Below are 23426 nucleotides of genomic sequence, written 5' to 3' on the forward strand. Positions count from 1 at the left end.
AAAAAAGAAAAAAGAAATAAAGAAAGAAAAAAAAAGAAAATGCCCAATTTTTCCATGTATGGAAGTCAGTGGGAATGGGGAAGTAAAAGAGGCAGATGGACTTTACTGCTGTGCTTCAGTGGGAAAACACCTACAGCTGAAATGTGGACATATACATACATGCATATATAAGTTACTGAAAGGATTTATAATAAACTACAAAACCAGAACATATAATCACAACCACTTTATTAGGGTACAGCTTGCTAGTACTGGGTTGGACCCCCATTAATTTTTTCTGGCATAGATTCACAAGCTGCTGGAAACACTCCTCATGATTTTGGTCCATACTGACACGATAGCATCACACGGCTTGTTGACTGCACATCCACCTTATTGGAAGAAGCCATCAGAAGATGGATATACTGTGATCATAAAGGGATGGAGTCAGCAGCATTACTCAAAAAGGCTGTGGTGTTTTTTAAATATGCCTGATTTTTACTACGGTGCCCAACGTGGTCCAAGAAAATATTACCAACACCATCACATCATCACCACCAGCTTGAAGTAATGATACAGGCAGGATGCACGGATGCATTGATGCACGCGTTCATGTTATTTACATAAACCTCTAACCCTACCGTATGAATGTTGCAGAAGAAATGAAGACTCGTCAGGGTGGCAACATTTTGCTGTCCAATTTTGGTGAATTTTTGTGGTTAGTGTGAACTGTATAGCCTCAGTTTCCTGTTCTTAGTTGACAGGAGTGGCACGCAGTGTGTTCAGAGGTGCTCTTCTGCATACCTTGATTCTAAAGTGATTATTTGAGTTATAGTGGCGGGGAACTGCTAGATATTTAGTCTTTTTTGGACTGTTCTCTGTAAACCCTAGAGATGGTTGTGTGGGAAAATCCCAGCAGATCAGCACTTTCTGAAATACTCAGACCAGCCTGTCTGGAACCAACAACCATGCCACGTTCAAAGTCACTTACATCACTCTGCTCTGCTCACTTTGAACATCAGCAGATCATCTTAATCATGTCTACGTGCCTAAATGCGTTGGGCTGCTGCCACATGATTGGCTGACTTTTGTGCTAACAAGCCGTTTATTCAGTGTGCCTAATAAAATGGCAAGTTCATGTATATCGTTGCGATAGGTTAAACCATATTACAACACATTTTCAGCGATATGCTTTTCGGGTGAGATGTGGCTCTCTATAACAAAAGACAGGGGAAAATGCATTATGTAACAATCCAGAGCAGCCGGTCAGCTGATTTTCATTAAACTCAGATCTCCTAAAATAAATCCTAATGTAACTTTTCCATGTGTTTTTGTTCAGTTTTTTTCACCAGTAGGAAATGCTTTCGCAGACACGCGCAGGCGGACTTGCAGTCCTGTGAGCGGTGAGCTCATGGAGGCGTGTCAAAGAAAACTTCCAGAAGCAGAGGCAGCAGTGGGATTAAAGGCAGCAAACTGCCGAAGTGAAAGCAAAATATAACCATTATGACCTGGAGATGTGGAAGAAGGTGTTTATGTATCCTAATGCTGGCAAAGAATTCACATGAAAGCAAGAAAAAGATTCATTCAGTTTGCAGCTATACAGGGGAGAGTGTTTGTCTTCTTTTATTAACCTACGCCATCAATGCGAGAAGGAGCAGCAGTGTTTGTGCAGCTCTTTCTCCCCCATACCTTTAAAAACAGTCAAAATAAATGGAGTACTATGCTTTTGCTGAGGTTTGCTAGTGCTACTGTTTACCTTGGCTGCACAAACAATGGCAGTGAGTGTCTTCAGGCAGCTTAATCACCCCCAGTCATGCAGATTTATGAGCCACGGTGCAGCTTACACACAGCCTTGAGCTAATTTATAATAAATCTCTCGTGCTTATCTATTTCCCTTCAGCTATATAAATCTTTAGAGGTTAATCTTCAAAATCTGGACGATCCAAACAGAGTCAGACAAAAAACTTAATAGTTTCAGCTTATGTCTCTTACAACACATTCAGAACAGAAATGTGACCATTGTTTGTCAAAGCAGTGAATAAAAAGATCTCCATTGTGTTCATAATTCATTTATTTTCACTGGTGATATTTCCTAAAGTCCAGTATTAATAATCAGATAGTATAGATTCAAAAAAATACTACGCATGAACAAAATACTTTTCCAGCAAAGGCAGTATGGTTTATAAAAAAGTCCACATCTTTGCCAAAGTGTGAAGCAAAACTGGAAACAAATTCTTGTAAACCATAAAAAAAACTCACTGAAGTAGCAGTTTATTGGAAATGAACTTGGTTTTTCTAAGAGTTTCTACAAACACATAAAACGCCAATGATTTAAACTAACAGATATGATATATAACTTCTTTAAAGATCATTATAAGGAGCTTGTAAAATTGGCTGTGCTATAATGACAGCAGTTAGTGGGAACTAACTGGGAACAACAGGGGTAGCTTGTGAGTAATCAATTCATTCTTTGGGAACTTTATTCTGAATAACGTACAGCTGCAGGTTTAGTAAATCTACAATGCTTTAACTCAGTTCATTTGAAAGCAGCAAATATGAAGAAACATTTAGTTTTGTAGAATTTCTTTGGTTTATAGCAAAAGATTTGGTGTCAGTGGGAACACTAAGTCAGTTTGTCGACCAGCTTTGAGTCATTTTGGAAAACAAAGGCACAATCTGTATTCTAAATGTGAACTAAGGAGGAAACCGCAACAACATTATAAACACAACTACTCACAATTACAGCACCTACTGTATTAGATCGAAGTTGTTTGTGTTTTCTATAATGCTAGAATGCTCATGATTTTCTTTCCTTTCAAAATGTGACACATGGAGGGATTTCCTTAAAAAACTTAAATTAACTTTTGTCAGTGACAGATCCATGAACGATGACCATTTTAGCCAAAGCTCAAACTATTTGTAAAGTGCTGATGTGATGCACTGCGGTTCTCAGACTGAAGACGGATCTCATGGCTGAGGTAGAACATCAAGTTTTAACATGAACTAGTTTAAGGATTACTTCAATTATTTTAAATAGCCAACAATAATCTCAAAAGTAAAATTACACCAGAGATTTAAGTAATACTGCCACTGAACTATATGTTGGCTTCTTCATTACTTGCAAAAAAAAAAAAAAAAAAAAAAAAGCTCCTAATTGTTTTTTTTAAAGATGATTATATAATCAGGGTTTCTCCTGAGAACATCTTGGTTGAAATGGTGCAGCGGTAAACGGGTCATCGAGCGCTCTACCCCCTATGGTCCAGGAATGTAACGGCCCCACAGCTACTGAGCCTACGGCGGCTTGCTGACCGATCCTGGAGACGACCCGGTGCACGGCCACCGGCTGCTGAAGCAAAGGCGTCTCTGGAGCCGCTCGTCTACTCTGAAAAACGTGAGAAAATGGCGTTCTAGCTGAATGACGCGGTTTGCTGGCTTGGATTTGCTGTGCACCAGACTTAAATACACAAGTGTTGATAGGAACTTCTTTGGTGGTTTCCTGCCTCTTTCCAAACGGGGCCTGGAGGAAAACATCAGACACCTCAACAGGTTTATGAGACGCCACCTTAGTTTCTTTTGCTGGAGTCTTAAAAGGGGCCAGCTGGAAGACATCAGAGGTAAACTGGCTGTCTGGAGGCTGGAATTGGGATTCTTGGTCTAATAGTGTGAAATGAAGACTGGTGCGAGGAGTTTGTCTGGTATGGTGTTGACTGTACCATTCATCTGTCAGCAACATGTGTTTATCATAGACACATGATGCAGTCCTCTGCTGGACTCTCAGCTTTTGTTTTTCCTCTGCGAGCTGCACAGAAGCTGCTGTCCAGGCGGCTCGCAGCTCATTGCTGTTCGGCTCCCTCTGCAGGTCTGTATGAGGAAGAGACACGAGAAAGGTCACCTAGGGAGAATGATGCACGAGAGCTTTTCAACACAGTGACATTTCTTTTCTTATTATTTTTATATTGAAAAGAAATTGATGCTTAATTTAAAAAGAATCAAGTAAACTGCTCCTTGTGACAAAAATCATAGTATTGTCAAAATGGTGCAACATACACTGAGAAAAAAAAAAAAAATCAAGGAAACGGTTGATCATTAGTTTAACACAAACTTTAGTTAAACTTCAAGGATATCTTTTCACCTGCTTTGGTGCAAATCACAGTGGCCAGGCATTCATAAAATGAATTCTAATTCAAAGTTTTTTTTATTAAATGAATGTACACTGAGTTATCTGATGCATGTTAAAAGTCAAAAACTTGTTAGGAAAATGTGCTGGGGCACAAAAATGTTCAGCTATGCCAGCGTGATCTGTCAGACCTGTATCACGAATAACTGGAATTATGTAATACAGTGTATGAAGGAGTAACTGTTGCTGTTTAATTGCTCCTTTAAAATTCATTATTGATTAAAGATGGATGATTACATTAATAATTATGTAATTGAAAACCTCCATGATGATGTTAGACTAAAAAAAAAAAAAGTTTCCTTTAAAAGCATGCATATAAAAATATTAACTGAAAAAACAAATAATGGAGCTATTAAACTGCCTCAATACCAACACAGAAAACGTGGCGTAAGAAAAAAAAAATTCAAAAAAATAGACAAATTAAATTAAATTAGAATTAAATCGAGCATGAAGCTGCTGTTTCGTCTTACCTGAGTAGAGGTAAGGTGTTTCCCAGGGAGATTCTTATTAATGCTTTAAACCTATCCTCCTACATAATAACATCACATTTAATAGATTATTTACATACAAAATCCTATTCGAAGCCTTTACTTCAGGTAGATATCATTATAGCAAACAAAAAAAAGTTGAGCAAAAATAGAAATATCAGGATAAATAAACAATGTAGTCTTTATAAACCACTTACACAATTAGCATAGAATCAATACTCGACAAGCTGACATTCACATTTGTACTTTATTTGCCATCCCTTTATAATTCTTTAGTTATCTCACAAAAATAGAAGGAGCACACAATATCACAGCTCTGACGCGGGATTGGGCCCTAATGACAGGAGGCGTCTCAAAACACTCAGTAATATCAGGTAATGGGCAGTGGCCACTTTTGGCAAAAACAAGAGAGGAGAAAACAAACAAATGACCAAAAAAAGAAGAACAAAATAAAAGAGGGGCTTCTGTTTCACATCAAGGAATCGTCTCGATTGGCTTTTTTTTTGTGTCTTCCCACTGATTTCAACGGCACACTGGCAGCTACAGGGAGAAAGCTCGGGAGTTGCATAGGTTCAAACAGTGACTGCAAAAGACTGAGCTGTTCAGTGGAAGGATCGTAAAGAGGATGCTCAAAAACACAAGCTGACCTGCAGTCATTACGCCTGCTTTTAAAACAGCTTCCTCCACCTCTTTTTTCCTGCAGATTTATGAGGACCAAAAATTTGATGTACTCAAAACACTTCCAATTTTGGGGGCAGAGACAGATAAACTGAAATAACACAGGAGCCGATATAGTGTACGTAATTAAACCTGCTAGCATGAAACTTCTGGTCTTCTTATTAGATCTTGCACAAACATATCAGGACATTTAGAGTGTCCTTTACAAAATAACTTTTTAACGAGTAAAAGGTACACGGAAGCAAGTATCTTCATCGGATCCTACGGACACATCAATATTGCTGACTACAGAGCTGATCCTTTCTAACTCATGACAGCGATGCTGTCTGATAATTGAACCACGGCTACAGCAGGAGTGCAGTATGTTCACTGAAAGACTGGCAGACTGGCAGAGTAGACCTCTCCACACTTCACAGAGCCCCTCACACGTTTCACATCTGTAATTCAATAACTGCAATACGGAGAGCAGACCTCGAGAGGACAACGAGACAGGGAGCAGTAAGCCAATACTGTACATTTCCAGCTCTCGGAGAGAGCAATGTAGCTCTGACTACCTGAGAGAATTTAGAATGGGAGGAGGGTCGGGGCCTGTGCTTTCAGAGGAGACGTGACCGTCGTCATATTTGCAGCAAACATCAACACAAACAGGCTACTGGAAAAAACACAGCCAACAATTTGGACTCCACGCACACACACACGTCATAACACTGTATACCAACACACATGAACGTAACATTCAACAACACTGCCATGCTTTTTGATATGAATCCTGTGACCACTAAAACCGGCTAAGCAACAAAAACAAAAAGAAAAAAAGAAAAGAAAAAGAAACGACTTTAAAAGCACAATTTCAAATGAAGCGCATCAACTCCCGCTCTGAAGAAGACTGTTCTGAATAAAAATATAATCCTTCATCAGTTCATGTAAACAAACAGAACACAGGCTCACTTTCATTTCACGAAGATAGAATAAGACATAGGATTCAGTCTGGCCTTTCAGACTGAACAGACTAGGGTTATCATCTATACATTTTCAATGTACTGACAATTATTGAGTAGATAGAACCAAGAAAGAAAGAAAAAAACTTCCTTAACACATAATTCCACAAAGAGGAATGAGATATTTATATATATTCTTCAATATTATTGAATGATTATGGTGTTAAGAATCATAGATATATTTTGTATTATAGACTAATATTTATTTCTTACATTCATTCTCTAACACGCTATAATATTAACATGTATTAACAGGGAGAGAGAGATTTCACAAGTAAAGCAATATGTTTTCCACAAGTAAAGCTTTATGACAATGACTTCATATAATATACGGTCTGGATAGGAGCCTGCAGGGAGTTGCAGATATCTATTTACACAAATTAGGAGTAAACAAACATAAGGAATGCAGAAGGAATTGCACAATGTGGAATGAATATGCTAATGTGAAAATAATTTGTGAAATGATGCGTTAGTGCCAAGAAATGATATGAATAGTCATGTATGCTCTGCCTATATATAACTGCTACTTTATATCCTATTACTGCTGATTTTTCAAATTATTGTCATGCATTACTATCGATATGGCACGCTGCTATTAACACAGATAAATGACCCCGTTTCATCATTTTTAATTCCAACCCTATCTATTGCCTGCCTTGAGGACGAAAGTAAAAAAAAAAAGAAATACGAAGAAGCTCAAAATAAGAGCATAAAAGAAAGCGTGCTGGCTCTCACTGCGTGGTTGGACATACTGTATTTTGCTAGTAGTTCAGTTTTGTGGTGACGTTGTCATTTTGCTTTCAGAAATCCAGCAGTTTGCTTCTTTTATTAGTATTATTATTATTATTATTATTTTATGGCACTTCACTGAGGTTATGGCTGTCTGGTTTCCAGATTGTAACACCGTTTAATGTTTCTCAGCCTAATCTATAGCAGCTTTAAATTTTTAAGCTATTCCTTCCTACAGCTCTGACAGAGGTAACGTTTCTGCAACTGTGCAAATCAGGCTACATGACTAAGTTTCAAAGAAGTTTGGCTTTTACAGGAATAAACCTCATTTGAATAAATGGTCACTCAATTTTTTTTCTGCATGTTTTTTTTCATTAAAATGTGCAAATAAATTTGGGGAGGAGAATTTAAAAAGGCAAACGACGACAAATTCACTTGCGCACGATTATAACTACAACCACTTAGAACTATGCTTATTATACATTACAACAATGATCTTCTATAGTTTGCTATAAGGAATAATGCAGTGTTTTTCAGACAAACTGGACAGCTGTATTATATCCTGATTGACAGAAATGGTGTAATGGTTCATCTTTAGAAAGTATGATGATGATACGTTTGCGTATTGGCCACTCTTCCAGAATGCACAATACATGATGCAAGGAGATAAAACATGACGGTGAAGGTGAGAGATGAGAAGTCAAGATAGGCCAGATGATTGGATCGATATGGTGGAAAGGACAGGAATGGAAAAAAGCACTGAAAGGTGATTTCTACTGCAGCAACTACAATGCTGATGACAGCCAAGGGGTGCAGGAAGCTAGCTATGACAACAGTGTTGATCGCTGTTATGCTATGCCAGTCTATAATCCAGTGTTACAGCTTCTATGGGGGGGGAGAGTGCCTACAAGTCGATGAGCTGGTCCACCAGCAGCAGGGAGCGGGCCAAGCTGGGAAGGCTGGATTCAGAGCCGCCACTGTTACTGCGCGAGTGGCCTCCTGAAACTGGCCGAGAGACAAAAAAGGAGGGGAGGGAGGCAAAGGGGTCGAGACGGATACAAGCAAACAGAGGTGAGGAGGGGCGCAGGAGCGGGAGTCACATAAAGCAATCAAAGCAAGGGGGAGAGAGGTCAAGAAAGAGAAAAGAGAAAGAGAGGGCTGAATTTACCCATTTCCTTCTACAGGTTTTCAAACATTACTTTGACTGAGCATGTAGAATAATACAGCTAGCTGGTCTGCGTCTCAGTAAATATCACTGCGATTCATTTTTTTCTGGAACCATCTTTCCCATCCAGTGCTTCCTAGAGGAGAGTGTAAAGACATACCTTGGGAATTCTTTCGGCCTGTGACGGGAATAGGGTCAAACTCATCCTCTGTACCAGCCTCTGCGCTGGGTTGCTGGGACTCAAAGTCTGAGATCAGGAGAGACGAGTCTGCACAAAATAAAAGCCAAATAATCCCAAAAAAAGAAAACCTTTGAAGTGAAACTAGAGGTAGCTCTAAGGAAAACAATTTTATAAGGGCTTTATAGTGTAGCTGCTGCTTATTGTTCCTCATTACAATAAAAATGTTCTAAAAAAGACAAAAAAACCCAGCCATTACTCCAAAAACGTATCTGCTGCACAAAGCCTGTTTGATAAGATGCTATGAGGAGAGGCCTGTAGTTATTGTTTTCATGCAGCTGGTGCACAGTCAGGCTGTGATTTGAAGCTGGCACTGTCAACGACAGTCAAAGGCTTTTGTTCACCAGCCGAGAAGCGAAAAACTAAACCACAGCTGTACAGCTCTCACTTTGTGACATAGAGAACACTTCCACAGATTAATTACTTTGCCTTCATTTTTAACTTTTAAAGATTAAGTGAAACACAAGACACACAAACAGGAAAAAAACTAAACAAAACAAAAAACACATGAGGCCAGTCGAGAACATTTTGAATGAAAATGGTTTTGTTAAGCCGTGCTTCTGATGCCACTCAGTGGTGAAAATGTCTTTTTTCTGAATGGTGAATCAGAAAACCAACTCCACTTGGTGAGGATTTCTTTGATCATTTGGTTTCAATGCCTCCCCTTTTTCCACACAGAGGCACAGCAGAAGGCTACATGGAGCCAGACAACAGCCTGCTGCAACATCCACATTAGCTTTTCTGCTAAAGTGTCATTCTTAATTAGCCAACAAAAATAAGACCAAACATGCACCTTTGTGGTAATTCCAAAGCTTGCAGGATAATTAACTGAAGAGGCTGCAGCACTGAACTACAACTGCACATCTCACTTTCACTGGTTAGGTGCTGATATTGTCTTCAGTCTTCAAAACTGTAGCTGACAACAGATGTCGGTTTCTGCTCCCCAGCTAGTGTTCGACAGCAGAGCTCAGTCTGCTGCATGACTGAGATGGTAAAGAACATCGTTGGTGCTATGTCTCTAAGGAAAACACCGCTACCCACAATACAGGAAAGTTTCTGTCAAAGATCACGGTAGGCAGGTCATAGGTAATGCTGCTTTCAGTTCAGCCCTGGCAGAGTTCCTTACCTGCTTTAGGCTGTATGGAGTCTCCAGACAACAGGCTGAAATCATCCAAAGCAGAGGCAGCAGAAGTGGGAGCAGAAGACACAGAGGAAGTTGCACTGCTTGCTGCCAGGGGGGCAGATGGACCAGAGATCAGAGAGCAGCCCAGGAGAGAGTCGTCTGCCGTGAGAGGATCTGAGACAAGTCAGGACAGGTGGACAAAGGAAGAGGTCTTCTTATGGTTGAATTTTCACTGACAACAAGTAAACAGATGAATGCACAGCCTGTCAGTGAGGTTTCTTCTACTACTTTCAAACATTAAAAGAGCCAAGTGTGAAGTTATACACAAAGGTAAATATAAATAAACTTCTCTCTTCTTATTTATAGGGTTTTTTAAATAATGGAAAGGAAAACTATAAATAGCGTTACACTATAATATCTGAAACGCCTTAATTGCTTTTTTTTTTTTTTTTTTTTTTTTTTTAAAACCTTTCCATGTATTTGATGCATTTTTAAACACAGAAACTTGAATACACACACACACACACACACACACACACACACACACACACACACACACACACACACACACACACACACACACACACACCTTTTGCAGACTCTTCCACATTCCCACCAAAAGGATCGGATAATGACAGGAGGTCAGGAAGCATGAGTGAAGATGTGTCTGGAGATTTGAGTCCTTCAATCAGTTTCTCTAAAACCCAGTGGAAAGATAAGAGGGAGACAAATGAGACATATTTAAGCACAACTGTGTCAAAAATGTAAAGATGTTAAGTCACAGGCATTCACACAAAGCTCAAAACATTGCCCGGAGTTCAATGTTGTCTAAACTGAAGAATTTACTGATAAAAGAAGCTTGCATACCTTCACCAAGTAGCCTGCTCGAACTTAAAACTTTCAAGGATTCCATTCAGTTCCAGTTTGTAATTTCTGTCTGGGGGTATAGCTCTGTTCTGCAACCTTCTTACCCTGTCCTTACATTCAAAAGCAGTAGGTTGGGCTAACAACAGTCGGAGTCCAGTACAGGGCTAAGCAGGCAGGCTAGAAATCGCTGCCCTAAGTAAATAACTGTAATTTGGCATCTTAATCAAAAAATAATAATGGACTATTTTTTTCTCTTTTTGTGTAAAACAATAAATTTGTAAATTCATACTAACATCAATAAATACATTTAGGCATATATTAGTGAGCTTGTATATATACTGGTGTAACTATTACAGAAACATAAAAGATGATTTGGTAATTACCAATACTGCTAATTTAGGGCAGCTGGGGCATAAACCTTTCCTGTGGTGGTGGTCTAATAATTTTGTTAAACAATATATTTGGATAATATAATGCTAAAGTGTTTTGTTGTGCAAAAATTAAAAACCATTTCCTGTTACTGGGTTCAGGAGAAGGGCATAGATGGACACACAACCTGAGAACATCATGCCTAGCAAGAACTATTGCTGGAACGTACGCTACCAGGTAAGCCTGATGCTGATCTGATTTTCTTTAATATTGCAAAAGGCATCGGCATGTGTGGCGAAGAATGGGCTCGCTACTTAAAACAAATCAGGAAATTTAGAAATAACAGTTCACACATATGCAAGCAGTATACTAATCCACAAAGACAGGCATTTACCTGGTGCATCTGACAGCTCAAGGGTATGGAAAGGATCAGGGACAGCCAGCAGCGAGGCTCCTGATTCCACATCAAGAATGGATGTTGGTCTTTCAACTAGAAAGCAGAGGAGGTGTAGAGAGGTGTCATAAAGGAAAGATTTATAATCCATGACATAAGGTTGGAAAATTACACTAAAAATACAAAAGGAAAACAGCCTGATTATGCTCCAGTGCAAATTTGATTCAAAAGCAGATCCAACAACCATGCTTTAAAACTGAGGCTAATGAACTTACCTAACCTCACTAAGTGCAATACCTGTTTATTCGTTTCACAATTAAAAAACAATTGACTTGTCTCATGAAGTAAAAGTGTCCTTTAGATGATCAGCGGTGCTTTAGAAAACTATTTCATAATAAAATAAATATTTGTTTCAGGTCAGGTCTGAACATCTCATCGATGAATGAGTCGTCTTTACATCGTTTTGATTCTGTTATTTTGTTGTTTATCCCATAATGAAGGACATGTGGAAATCATGACAGTTGTTGGTGATATTAATTCACAGCTATTTCTCTTTCATAAATACCACCTGACTAATCAGTTATCTAATCTGTGATGTTTATTTTCAAACATAGTTTGCAACAGACTTTCAGACAAAATACAACAACACTTATACATTTTCCACATCATCAGCTGAACGCTTTCCCGTAGCGAAGTGACAGTTACACAGTTCATGTAACTGTAACGGCCAAGGTATTTATATACAACATATTCTATCAGCTGGAAATCTATATAAAAGAAAAAAAAGAATATCACCAGGGACGATTTAGTGAAGACGTTGAAATAAAATGAGCACAGCTGATTTTAAAACCAAAACTCTGCACTGGAGCTGGTCAGGTTTGCAGGATAGTTAACTACAGTGATTGAGCCAAGTTAAAAGAGAGCCAGCATAGCTTAGTTACCAGTTTAACACACACTACAGTGCAGCCCTGTTGTTTTCCAAAGCTCATTAAAGCTATCAGATTATAGGATTAGGCGCATTAAGAGGTTTACTTTTAAAGTTTCTCCTCCAGATTTTATAGTGCAGAGCTTCATGTGGAACAAAAGGAGGGAAAAAAACATAGTATAGATAACAGTAAATATCATCTACAGCAGTCTTAATAAACTCATGCTAGTGTTAGATGATATGATGACAATCATAAGATTAATTATCAAGATTCATTTATTCACACTAGCTCTTCTCCACTGTGTGTCTTTTGTCCTGTCTCCCTCCCCTCACCCCTTACTGAGTGGCAGTAGATGGCTGCCTCTCCCTGAGGCTGGCTCTGCTGGAGGTTTCTTCCTGTTAAAAGGAAGTTTTTCCTTCCCACTGTCTCTAAGTTAAGGCTTATATGGGGTTTTCTGATTGTTGGGGTTTTCTCTGTATTATTGTAGAGTCTCTTGTTCCTAAACTTCCTGATGCTGTTATATTTATTAAGGATAGCATTAAAGTACAATGAGATCATTTTAGTTTGACAAGATCACCTTCATATTTTGTATCTACTTGTTTCATTAGGTTATTACATGCTTATATTTTTTGCATTTTTATAATCACAGTTTCGATTATAATAGTAAATGTAATCAATCAAGGATCACTTAGACCAGCGGTCCCCAACCCCCGGGGTCACGGACCAGTACCGGCTGCGAGAGTTGAGGCTCGGGTATGAAATTCATGGTTTTCAGGCGTTAATTTTTTTTTATTGTTTTTATCGTTAACTTGGTTTCCCTGGGTCTTTTCCCGTGTGTTATGAATAAATCTTTTTTTTTTGGTACCGGCATTGGTTTTATTTTGTTGTATCTATCCGCGACACCTTAAAGACCAGTCCATGAAAATATTGTCGGACATAAACCAGTCAGTGGCGCAAAAAAGGTTGGGGACCGTTGACTTAGACCACACAGAAGAAAAACTATGTGAATTATCCTATCCTATGTGTAAAAACTCACATACCAGTTTCCTGTGGGGTGGTATCAACAGCTGAGGCCTGAAGGCCTGGTATCAACTCTTCTGAAGCAGTTGTTTCAGTATCTGGGGTTAGGTCTGATAAAAGGAGAGTCTCTGTCATTCACTGTTTATCCTATTTTAAAAATACTGCACATGAACATTAGCATGCAGATGTTACCATTAGCCTTTTTGGCATCACTTGTAAACTCCTCAGCAGTGAGATTGGAGAAGTTGTCATCATCAAAGGGGTTCCACGCTGGCTGTGTAGGGGTGTTTGTGGTGGCACCAGAAGCAGGAACATTTTTACTTTGGTCCTGTACTGCATCACTAAGATTTGGCTGAGACGGAAGTGATCTGAAAGAAAACATCAACAACAGCAGCAAAACCTCATAAATAAACCAAATAGGAGAAGCTGTAGTTGAATATTATTGAAGAAAATGTGACACTTACTGATTGAGAGCTGCTTCTTCATTAGCTCCCTGTGGCTGCTGTGAGGAGTCGCTCTCTGGAACTGCAGAAACAGCAGGAGCTGTGGCGTCACTCGGTGTGCGTTGGTGGTTTAGTTCTTCAGTTGTCTTTGGAGTAGCAGGTGGGGTCTGATCAAAAGAGGCAAAGGAAGCCAAAATATCAAAAATCAACAACTATTTAATTTAGAAAGACAGCTAATTGTGTTCACAAGAGGAAGAATATAAAAAAACAACACATTTGTTCACATTTTGAACTGACTCTGGTTGATGAGACAGAGAAACACTTTAGATCAGGACATGCCACACGTAGATTAAGGGGAAAAGGATGACGTTGACAGCTCTGCAGTGCTGGTATTTAGGCATTGTTTGAAGCTAGATGTTTGCCAGCAAGCCACTTACTGTCTCAGCTGGTTTTTGGCTGCTCTCAGTAGCGCCAGGCTGAGCCTGGGTAGCTGACGGTTGAGTTATCTGCTGCTGAGATACTGCAGGCTTGCTGGGGGAAGGCTGCGCCTCTGGCTGTTGAGCCAGGCTGGCCTGCTTACGACGAGCTGGGCGCTGAGGCGGGGCTGGGCTGGATGGGGTCTGTGCTCCTTGTTGGGAGGCTGAGCTCACAACAGAGGTGGGTGTAGTCTGTTGCTGTACTGTTGGCTGTGCTTGTGGTTGGATGTCAGCTTTGGTCACCGGTGATGCCACTGCTGCTGGTGCTGCTGTCTCTGCAGCTGGAGCTGGCTGCACAGCCTAACATGCAAAGATTTTAACATTTGAAAGGAACTGTCACTCAAAAACAGTAGATCTGCAAATAAAAGCAACTTATAATCTGTTTTGTTAAAGAAGACACAATGGTCAGTGAACCTGCTTCTGTAGAGCTGCAGTCTGATTTGAATTATTTTGTGACTGAATGAGAGGCAGAGCTGAAGCCTGAGCCTTCTGTGACTGAAGAGCTGCAGCTGGCTGAGAGAGATCTAAACTGACTCCTGCAGACAAAAACACAAAAGAGCGCATTACTCTACAGTCAGTGGAGACAATTTGATCTGAATACTTGCACAGATGCTCAAAAGACCTAATGTGAAGCAACACAAACAAGTTTATTTGAATTTAAAAACAACAACAACAAAAAAACGATATAACGCTCATCAAAATGCATTAAAGTGAATTAAACAGTCTATTAAACGCAAACACATCAAAGTGATTCATCACACAAAAAAGAACCTACAGTACCTGAAGCATTGTTATAAGTGAAAGCAGAGAAATTCATTTCATAATCACTTTGGGGTTTTGGTTAGATAACTTTAATTTGCATGAGTCTTCACCTGTTTATTTGAGCTGTTCTTGTTGAGAATTGAGGTATTCAACGTGCACACAAAGGATTAGAGACATCCCTGTATTTATTCTCATCCTTATTCAAAAGACTGGTTTTCTTTTCCTGTGACAGACAGGAAAATAAGGACAGAGTGCTGTACGTACCCACAGGCTGTGCTGCACCAACAGGGAGATTAGCCCGCTTGCGAGGGGTCAGAGCAGCAGGCTGGATGGGTAAGATGCCAGCAGCAGGCTGGGTGTGGACTGCTTTGGGCCTCTGGCGAGGGGTGATGGAGGTTTCAGTGGTGGGAATTGGATCTGTCAGTCTGGCAACAAAGGGAGGATGTTGGCCTTCTTGTTAATCATGGCAAACAGTGTTAACATAATTATTTAATGAGTATCAGAATACAGATGATACCTAATTACTTCTACGTTACTACAGCTTTAATGGTAACACAGTGAAAGCAGGTCATGCTTGCCTGGGCTTAGCCTGGCTCTTCTTTGCTGCCGCAGCCTCGCTAGCTTTGACTGGCTCAGGAAGTTTGGAAGGAATCGGAGAATTCTTGTTTATGAAAAAAAAAGGAAAGGCTTTACAATGAAGTCTGCACAGATTTTACAAAGAGATCTGCAATGAGAAAATCAATGTTTCACACACAAAAAAGTTTTTTTTTAACTAAAATATCATCAGGACTAACAAGTATTTTACACTCTATGAAAATAAAGAATCCAAGCTTATCTTCCTCCCACAGCGTGACAACTGGCCTGTATCCATATGTAGGTCAGGCAGAGAACCCATAGCAGAGTCTCGATGAGACAAAGTCAAGCAAATCCAAATATTTTGACTACTTCTGGTGCCAAGAGGCACTGACCTTCACATTTTGAACAGGGCACGTCCGCTGAGCTAGTTTGAAAGCAAAATAGGACACCTGGTAGATATCTGGTCTCTTGTCTGGATCTGGCTCCAGCGTGTACCCTGAAACATACCGTGTACATAAAAATGAAAGTCTCAACAAGGTAGACACCAGTCTGTTAGTAGATATGAAATTTATGCTTCTGAAATGTAAGCGGTACTAACGAATGAGGCAGTGAAGATCATAAGAGTAACGGGAATTATCTGGAATAGTGAAACTGCCATCACAGATGGCCACCTGGCTTTCACCAAAGGGCAAAGTGAAGAAGCACAGCTTGTACAGCAAACAGCCCAGTGCCTGGAGAAGACAACCACATGCATGCCCGAGAAGAGAGGAGGATAATTCATCAAATATGGTGATAAGAAAGTATTTCCCATCCAAACACCAGTTGAGATAGCACTATAAATTTGTGTATTAACATCATAGCTATTTCACAAACCTAGAGATTTTACATTTTTGTTTTTAAGACGTGTTTAATCTTTGGCTATAATGTCAAACTTGCAGTACTGTGCAAAGGTCTTGAGCACCCCTTTATTTCTTTAAAATTTTGCTAGGAAAATGAGAAATATGTGCGATGCTTTATTGAAACTGCAAACATACACAGAAATATAGTATATAAGGAAAAAACACAAGCCTCAAACCAAAGGTGGTCATATTTGGTATGACCAGCTTTACACTTGAACACAGTCTGAAGTCAAGTTCTTTAAGTAATCTTCAGGAACAGTTCTCCAGGCTTCTTGAAGGACATTCAAAGCTCTTCTTTGGATGCTGGCTGCCTTTTTTTTGTTCTCTGTCAGATAGATCTCACATTGCTTCAATTATGTTGAGGTCTGTGATCTGGGGAGGCCAATCCATGACTGATAGTGTTGCATTGTGTTTTTAACCAGATATGCTTTTACTACGTTGGCAGTGAGGTTGGAATCACTGTCATGCTGAGAAACTTAAGCAGTTGAAATTGGACTAAACTCAGATGGTATTGAAAATATGATGGTATTTTTCTGCATTTTACAATTCCATCAATTTTGACAAGATCTCCATCACCACTGGCAGAAATTCAACCCCAAACACATTCTCCACTGTGCTTTACGGATGGCTGTAGACATTCACTGTTGTACCTCTCTCTTGACCTCTTCCATACTTTTTGTAAATAATTTCAACTAAAACTTTTTTCCCTATTTCTTAAGAACACGTCTTTCAGATACTGTTCCTCTTCTCTAGTTAGTTTTTTTTAGACCTGCAGGAATCATAAACTACTCTTTTATGCCTGTGAAACTGCGTTATTTTCGGTAGTTTTGCAAACAAACGTGTTTTCTGTGACAGGCTGCTAGTAAAAAAACGATTAAATGATTCACACACAAAGAAAAAAGTCTGGCTCCTTGGAAGCAAAATAGAAATAAATGAGAGGTTGGCTCAAGACTTTTGCACAATATTGTAGTTTAAGGCAAACATTACATTTAAGTTGAGATTTATACCAGGTACCAGTATATGCTGCATGTATTAACTCATCACGACTACCATGCATCATGAATATCACAGCAGTCTGCAATCTTCACTCACCCAGATGTCTGCCTTCGTGGTGATGATCTTATTGTTGTAGAGGTTCACCATTTCTGGAGCACGATATGATAAGGTGGTATACCTGCAATAAGGGACAGCTACAGATTTTTAGTGAGGTATTGAAAAAAGATAACTTGCTTAGCACAATGTGCTTATAAATGCAAACAAATGAGTTTTGCTTTCAGATATCACAAATTAAACCTAAAAACAGAACCTTTCAATTCCACACAACGGTGAAATATTGAGAAAGTTCAAAAACATAATAAAATAAAGAAAAAAACAAAACAATGAAGCTGCTTAGGAATTTAAAAATGCAGTCAGTTTCTGTGCCACATTACCTAGAAAATGTGCAAATGAATGAAAGTTGAGGATGAAAAGAGGCACAAACTTTTTGATCTCTTCCTCCACAGCAGCCACTCCTTCAGTCTGAGGGCTCTGGAACTTGTCAGTGGCACTACCAAAGTCGCACAGCACATAATGACCCTTATCGTGCAGGAGGATGTTCTCCACCTGCAGACATACAAGACGTAACTCACACAGTGACGTGCAGGGCTGCTCGCTTTGAGGACAATACAGGGTTTTTATCGTGAAAGGAATAATTTTGGCAGTAAGCGATGAGCCACACTGCCAAGTCAAATAACGGCCTTTGTTTCTTGCAAGATCTGAGATTGAAATAATAATAAAGGTGCACTGCATCTATAATCTACACCTTCACATTATGACTTTCAGATTGTAGCCACATTCAAAACTTGCACGTTCCTCTCGATATGCTCTAAAGACTCTGTCACACATTATTTTTGAGGTTTTATCACTAAAAAACAACAACAACAACAACAAAAAAAATAAATCAAAAGCAAATCTGTAATACACTGAAGTCCATATAATTCTATATAATTACTGAGTGACAGTAACCAGAGACTAATGAGACAGCTGCTGACTGAGTGGAAGTTATTTGAAGTATTTTTAAAACTACCTTTTTCTTCTCTTTATCAATCAACTCACAGCATAGTGCTTAAAAACAGAGTAAAATATTAATAGCTCTATATATTTGTGCATGTTCTCTTGTGTACCAATGATTGAATCAATCAATATTTGTATTAAAACAAACAGCCACTTTGAAATCTTTTATACTTTGTTCTAGGCCATTTTCTCACATTAATGCCAAATTCTTTTGAGTCAGGGAACATTTTCCACATTTTCCTCTGACATGTCGCACACTCCACAAAATAATCTGCCTGCACTAGTGTGGTTTATATAAGGACGGTGCCAGGATGGGAGTATCTTGACAGTAGGTGTTGGCCAACTGTTCTTTCTTAAAGCAGAGGGTACATAGCAGTGAATTACTGGCTGTTCACATATGACTTCAAAAAGCTGGGACAGAGCCTAAACTGACTTTGCTTCTGTGCACCCAACCCTGAGCTTTAAAGGTTCAAAAACTTAAAGGTTAAAAAAAACTGCATAAAACTTTATGCAAAAGCCAATAGCAGTTATCCTGACTCCAGTTGAGACTGGAAGTTGTTAATTTGTGGAAAAAAAATATCAAACAAACCAGAGAAAAAGATAACTGCTGCAGTTTTAGAGTGAGTGTCAGTGGCAAAATGTGTCACCTTAAGGTCTCTGTGGATGATAGGTGTCTTGCGTTGGTGCAAACGAGAAACAGCGTCACAGGTGTCACAGAAGATCTGCAGCACCTCAGCTTCAGTGAAACCAGTCTGCAGCCTCTGATTCATCAAATTGACCACCTGACCTCCTGCAAAATACCATCCAATTAGGCAGCACATTGAAAAACAGAGGAAATTAACTAAAGAAGTATTTGATTTTACCTTAACTTCTGCATGTTCTATCACAATTTTTTTCAGACTTATCGTGTAATCGTGTTTTGATTCATTTAATAGCACAACTGCACTTTAACAAATCCATCCTGAAATTGAAAGGCCAACAGAAATTTAAATTCTTTCAATAATCAAGGCATGAGGTTTCACTTCGCTTTCAGCACTCACCCTTGCAGTAATCCATTAGTATAAGCACCTCCCATACGTCCCTCGATCCCATAGCTGTGATACTGGAGTCCAGATAACCAACAATATTCTTGTGACCAACTAGATCTTTCTGCAAGAACACAAACACAAAATGTTTCCATTTCTTTCTATAAAAGAAAGTAACCCATTCATTCGATAAGGTCAGCGTTTTGAGATGTAGTATGAGACGTTCATCTGCAGGGGCAGTGTCAATGGAGAGCTGAAATCTAAACTCTATTATGTAATAAAAAAAAATGTCAAGTAGTACAGCCCAGGTGAAGCACCATCTGCTTGTGTATGAGTGTGTTTGTGTGTCTCAATGAGAGTGTGCGAGACACAAAGCGAGAAAGACTGAGATGTGACGAAATCCCTGAATGCTGGGGAAGCCCCATCTTCACAGCGAATACTGGAGTCAGTTAATTGATTAATTGATTGATCGATCATACTTTATTCATCCCGAAGGAAATTGGATTAAGGCTGCCAGCCGTGCCAGCGCCGTCTTACCCTTCCGACCATACATGCATTACACAAACATCACATGGGGAAGACAGGTCAGTTGGCTTCAGAAGCAAAATAAAGCCAACGATGAAAATAATTCTATGAAGTGTTTGTTTAATTATACAATCTGCCATGTTTTAATAATTTGAACACCTGTTGCCATATATTTCTTCCTTGGTTCTTTCTGGAGTGCTGCCTTGAACGGAAAACTATACAGACTCTAACATCAAAGACAAATACAGGATAGCAATCAAAAATGCTGTCAAACTTTCCAAGACCCATAATAGACTATTCATATTTTGTGGTAGGCTACCATGGCATTAATATCTGTTTATATACTAAATATATATATTCCCTAGAAATCTTTACTTTAGAGTAATGTAAACATCTTTATGTATAACATATTTATAGCAGATATATGCAGATCAATGTTATTTCATGTGATCAAACACCCATCCTTTTTTTAATATACCTTACCAATAATAAATGCTTAGAAAATAACAATTCATTAAGGAATAAACAGCCCATTAATCTGGTTATTTATATCAAACCATGAAAGGCAAATGAAAAACAGCACACTAAGTACTAGGATGGCAAATGTGGTAGAACAATCCAAACAAGCCTGCTGCAGGGTGTGCATTGCTCTTACTTATTCTGGACAGAATGAGGCATCTGTGGATTTCTTCTGAAGGACTTTTTTGTGCTTGCCTTACGTGATTTTACCCAGCATGCCAAACCACGACAGCTTAAAGGGAAAGTCTGTGGAGAAATGTTTAGTCTCAGTCACTCACCATTATTTGAATCTCACGCTTGCAGACCTGGAGATCGTGTTCGTTGTTGACGTACATCCTCTTCAGAGCACAACGAACCCCTTGGTTTGTCTTCACGAGGAACACGATTGCAAAGCCACCTGCATGATGCAGAGAAACGACACATTTAAAATGTGCATTCAAAATAAAATCAAAACATCAATCTTATGAACCTTATCAGGATACCATGATTTTGAACATTTAGCAGACGTGCTCATTTTTAAGCCTCAATTCTTCAGCAACTGTCGAGCTTTCTATCCATGTATATTCTCACATCAAAAAGCACAATCAGCACCAAATGGCACCGCCTTATAGCATAATATCTATTAGTCATGTCATTGCTGCGGGGTTTACGTAGAGGCCTACATTGAGGCCTAACCATCTGGTATAGCTCAGACCACAAATTTGCTGTGCAGAGTTTAGCTGTGGAGTCATCAATTTCAGGCAGACATCACAGCTTACATTGCATCCTTCGCTCATCATGTGTAATGGCAGTATGGTACTATACATCTGCAAGCGCATCAGTCTAGTTTGAGGGTTTAGAGCCACGTCTGGAGCGTCTATGTGACTACAGTAAAAGCTGACATCGCGATGAGCTGTCCTGCACTGTTTTCTTGTATTATATGAAGACTGGGCACTCGCCGTGTAGCTGGCAGCCTAACAGAACTGATTAAAAGCATAGATACTGTGCAGTCTTTGGTTCAGAGAGCTCCTGGTAGAATAAAGGGGTGTCTAAGTTAGACAAGAGACTTTAAGAATAGATTAATGCAAGCATTACAACAGAATATACACAGCTAATGTTCACACAAGCCTATTCACTTGCTACTGGACATTAGAAATGCACACTCAGACTAAAACTTTTTAGTGGTCAGGTTTCAGGCTTCTTATACAGCACCCATTATATTATCCTGATGTTCCACGTTTTCCTGCCAATGGCTGTTCTTACAAAAACCTTGAATACAGAATCTCTTTGACAGTAAACCTTTCATTTCAAAGAAATCACACATATGCCTGACATCAGGTACATCTCCACCTGCTTGAATCACTCATCTGATTCACAAGAGCTAAAAGAAAATTGTATGCATGTGTGTTAGTCAGAGTACAGTTTGGATGAAGTAGCTTGCCTATGTTTAGCATTTATGTACCTGAAATACATAGATTCACAGCTCCATTATCCCTGTGGGAATGATACAAGGTTGCATCTCTGTTATGCGACCCATGCACTGGGCATGCAGGACACATATCATATATCAGGAGACAAGAGAACGGGCAAAAACAAACAAACAAATGGCATCATCTGGTCTTTGCAACTCTTTCTTACCTTCAGCAATTATCTCTTCAACAGTGACTTGGTGTCGCCCGACAGTAAAGGCTCGTCCAATGAAATTGCCGCCTGCGTGGCTGGACCCCGAGCTGCTCCCTCCTCCTCCAGAACCAGGCCCGGAGCTGACTAACTCCCGACGGGAATCAAAGAACTTCCTCATAGTGTCAAAATGACAGGGGTATTTGCGGCTTCAGATGAGCTGTAGGTCCTTGTATGCACAATTATTGCAGTGATATAGATAATAAAGCAGCTCAGACTGTAACCCTAACGAGTCTATGTGGAGCCTGTAGTGATGCCTTTATGATATATAATATTGTGAGGTTTCTGGTGGCAAATTTCCCATTTGCTTGCCAGATCAAGACAGTTGGTGATAGCTAGAGCCGTTGCGACTAACTGTTATGTAAGTGAATTACACCACCCAGGAGGCTAAAGCATCTCCGGAGAAAGTATTTCTTTAGCTATCAATCCAGCTGTTCACGGTCGGCTGCTGCTGACGGCGATAACATTCGGTCCATCTCCATCTCGTCCAGCCATTTTTAGGCTAGCTCAATGCTAGCTACTTACGCGCTATGACATTTCGTGTACGTTAAGGTTATCCAGGTTATCCTCTGAAGATAATGTCTTCGGGTGCGATGTAACCGACGTGTAACTTGTCTGACAGCGTTGCCAGCAAAAATATTTCCATCCTCAGCCAAGTGGAGCGACCGTTTGTTGCCACATAGCTAGCTGACCGTGTCGCTATTTAATTGCTTCCATTTACAATAAATAAATAAATAAAAACTATGATTTTAGTTGGCTAACGCATTAGCGCGATGAAGCCTCTCATCAACACAAACAAGCGTCGAATCGACAGTAGACTGAAGACTCCGCCTGTCGCAGTTATAGCTGCGAATATGTAATCACAGACTCTGACATCTACCAAAACAGTAGACAGAGGTTTCAGCCCAGCGGTATAATCTCTGCAACCACAGCAATCTTTGGCTTCCACCGTTATCGCAACATCCTAGCTGTTGCTGTTGACGAGCGGACGGAATTATGGGTATTGTAGTTCAGAGCGCAGCTGCAGCCTCCCCCTAGCTTATGTGATCATGTGACGCGATTACGTCACGTCGCTCGCACGCGTGCATCCAAATGATAAAATAAAATTCAATTATATAAAGACATATTCTGCATTTATGTTTTACTTTCGATTTTATAGGTTTAATTAAAAAACAATGGAGACAAAAATAATGTCATTTTATGTTACAATTTACGTTGTGTATGTTCAATTTCATGGAATAAAGTGATTGAAAATAAAAAAAAACATTAGAATATATTTATAATTTACAATAGATTTTACAAGACATAAAATGTACCTGCATATCTCAAAATTTTGACT

The 23426-nt window shown here is 39.5% G+C and overlaps 1 protein-coding gene across 2 annotated transcripts; it reads right to left on the reverse strand.

The window, feature by feature from the left end:
• Nucleotides 1-3133: 3133 nt before the first annotated feature.
• On the reverse strand, nucleotides 3134-23076 carry aak1b (AP2 associated kinase 1b). Of its 2 annotated transcripts, none has more exons than XM_086300621.1 (20): nucleotides 22046-23076; nucleotides 20707-20825; nucleotides 19400-19508; nucleotides 19007-19149; nucleotides 17788-17909; nucleotides 17400-17481; nucleotides 16007-16139; nucleotides 15801-15904; nucleotides 15411-15493; nucleotides 15097-15257; nucleotides 14485-14606; nucleotides 14032-14370; nucleotides 13616-13761; nucleotides 13344-13519; nucleotides 13172-13261; nucleotides 11206-11301; nucleotides 10165-10272; nucleotides 9579-9749; nucleotides 8375-8482; nucleotides 3134-3840 (listed from the first exon to the last, which is right to left on the reverse strand). In XM_086300621.1, exons 1-20 carry the CDS (start codon nucleotides 22206-22208, stop codon nucleotides 3161-3163), a joined length of 3255 nt encoding a protein of 1084 aa, XP_086156747.1. In that variant the 5' UTR covers nucleotides 22209-23076; the 3' UTR covers nucleotides 3134-3160. The 2 variants fall into 2 exon arrangements, with proteins under 2 accessions (XP_086156747.1, XP_086156748.1); XM_086300622.1 differs by lacking the exon at nucleotides 3134-3840 and adding an exon at nucleotides 7170-8054.
• Nucleotides 23077-23426: the final 350 nt, after the last annotated feature.

Source organism: Aulonocara sp. 'chitande type north' Nkhata Bay, linkage group LG7 (genome assembly GCF_057382095.1).
Source record: "Aulonocara sp. 'chitande type north' Nkhata Bay isolate Kocher_YH1m ecotype deep benthic linkage group LG7, A_spYH_male_GT1.1, whole genome shotgun sequence".
In the NCBI taxonomy this organism is placed as follows: Eukaryota; Metazoa; Chordata; class Actinopteri; order Cichliformes; family Cichlidae; genus Aulonocara; species Aulonocara sp. 'chitande type north' Nkhata Bay.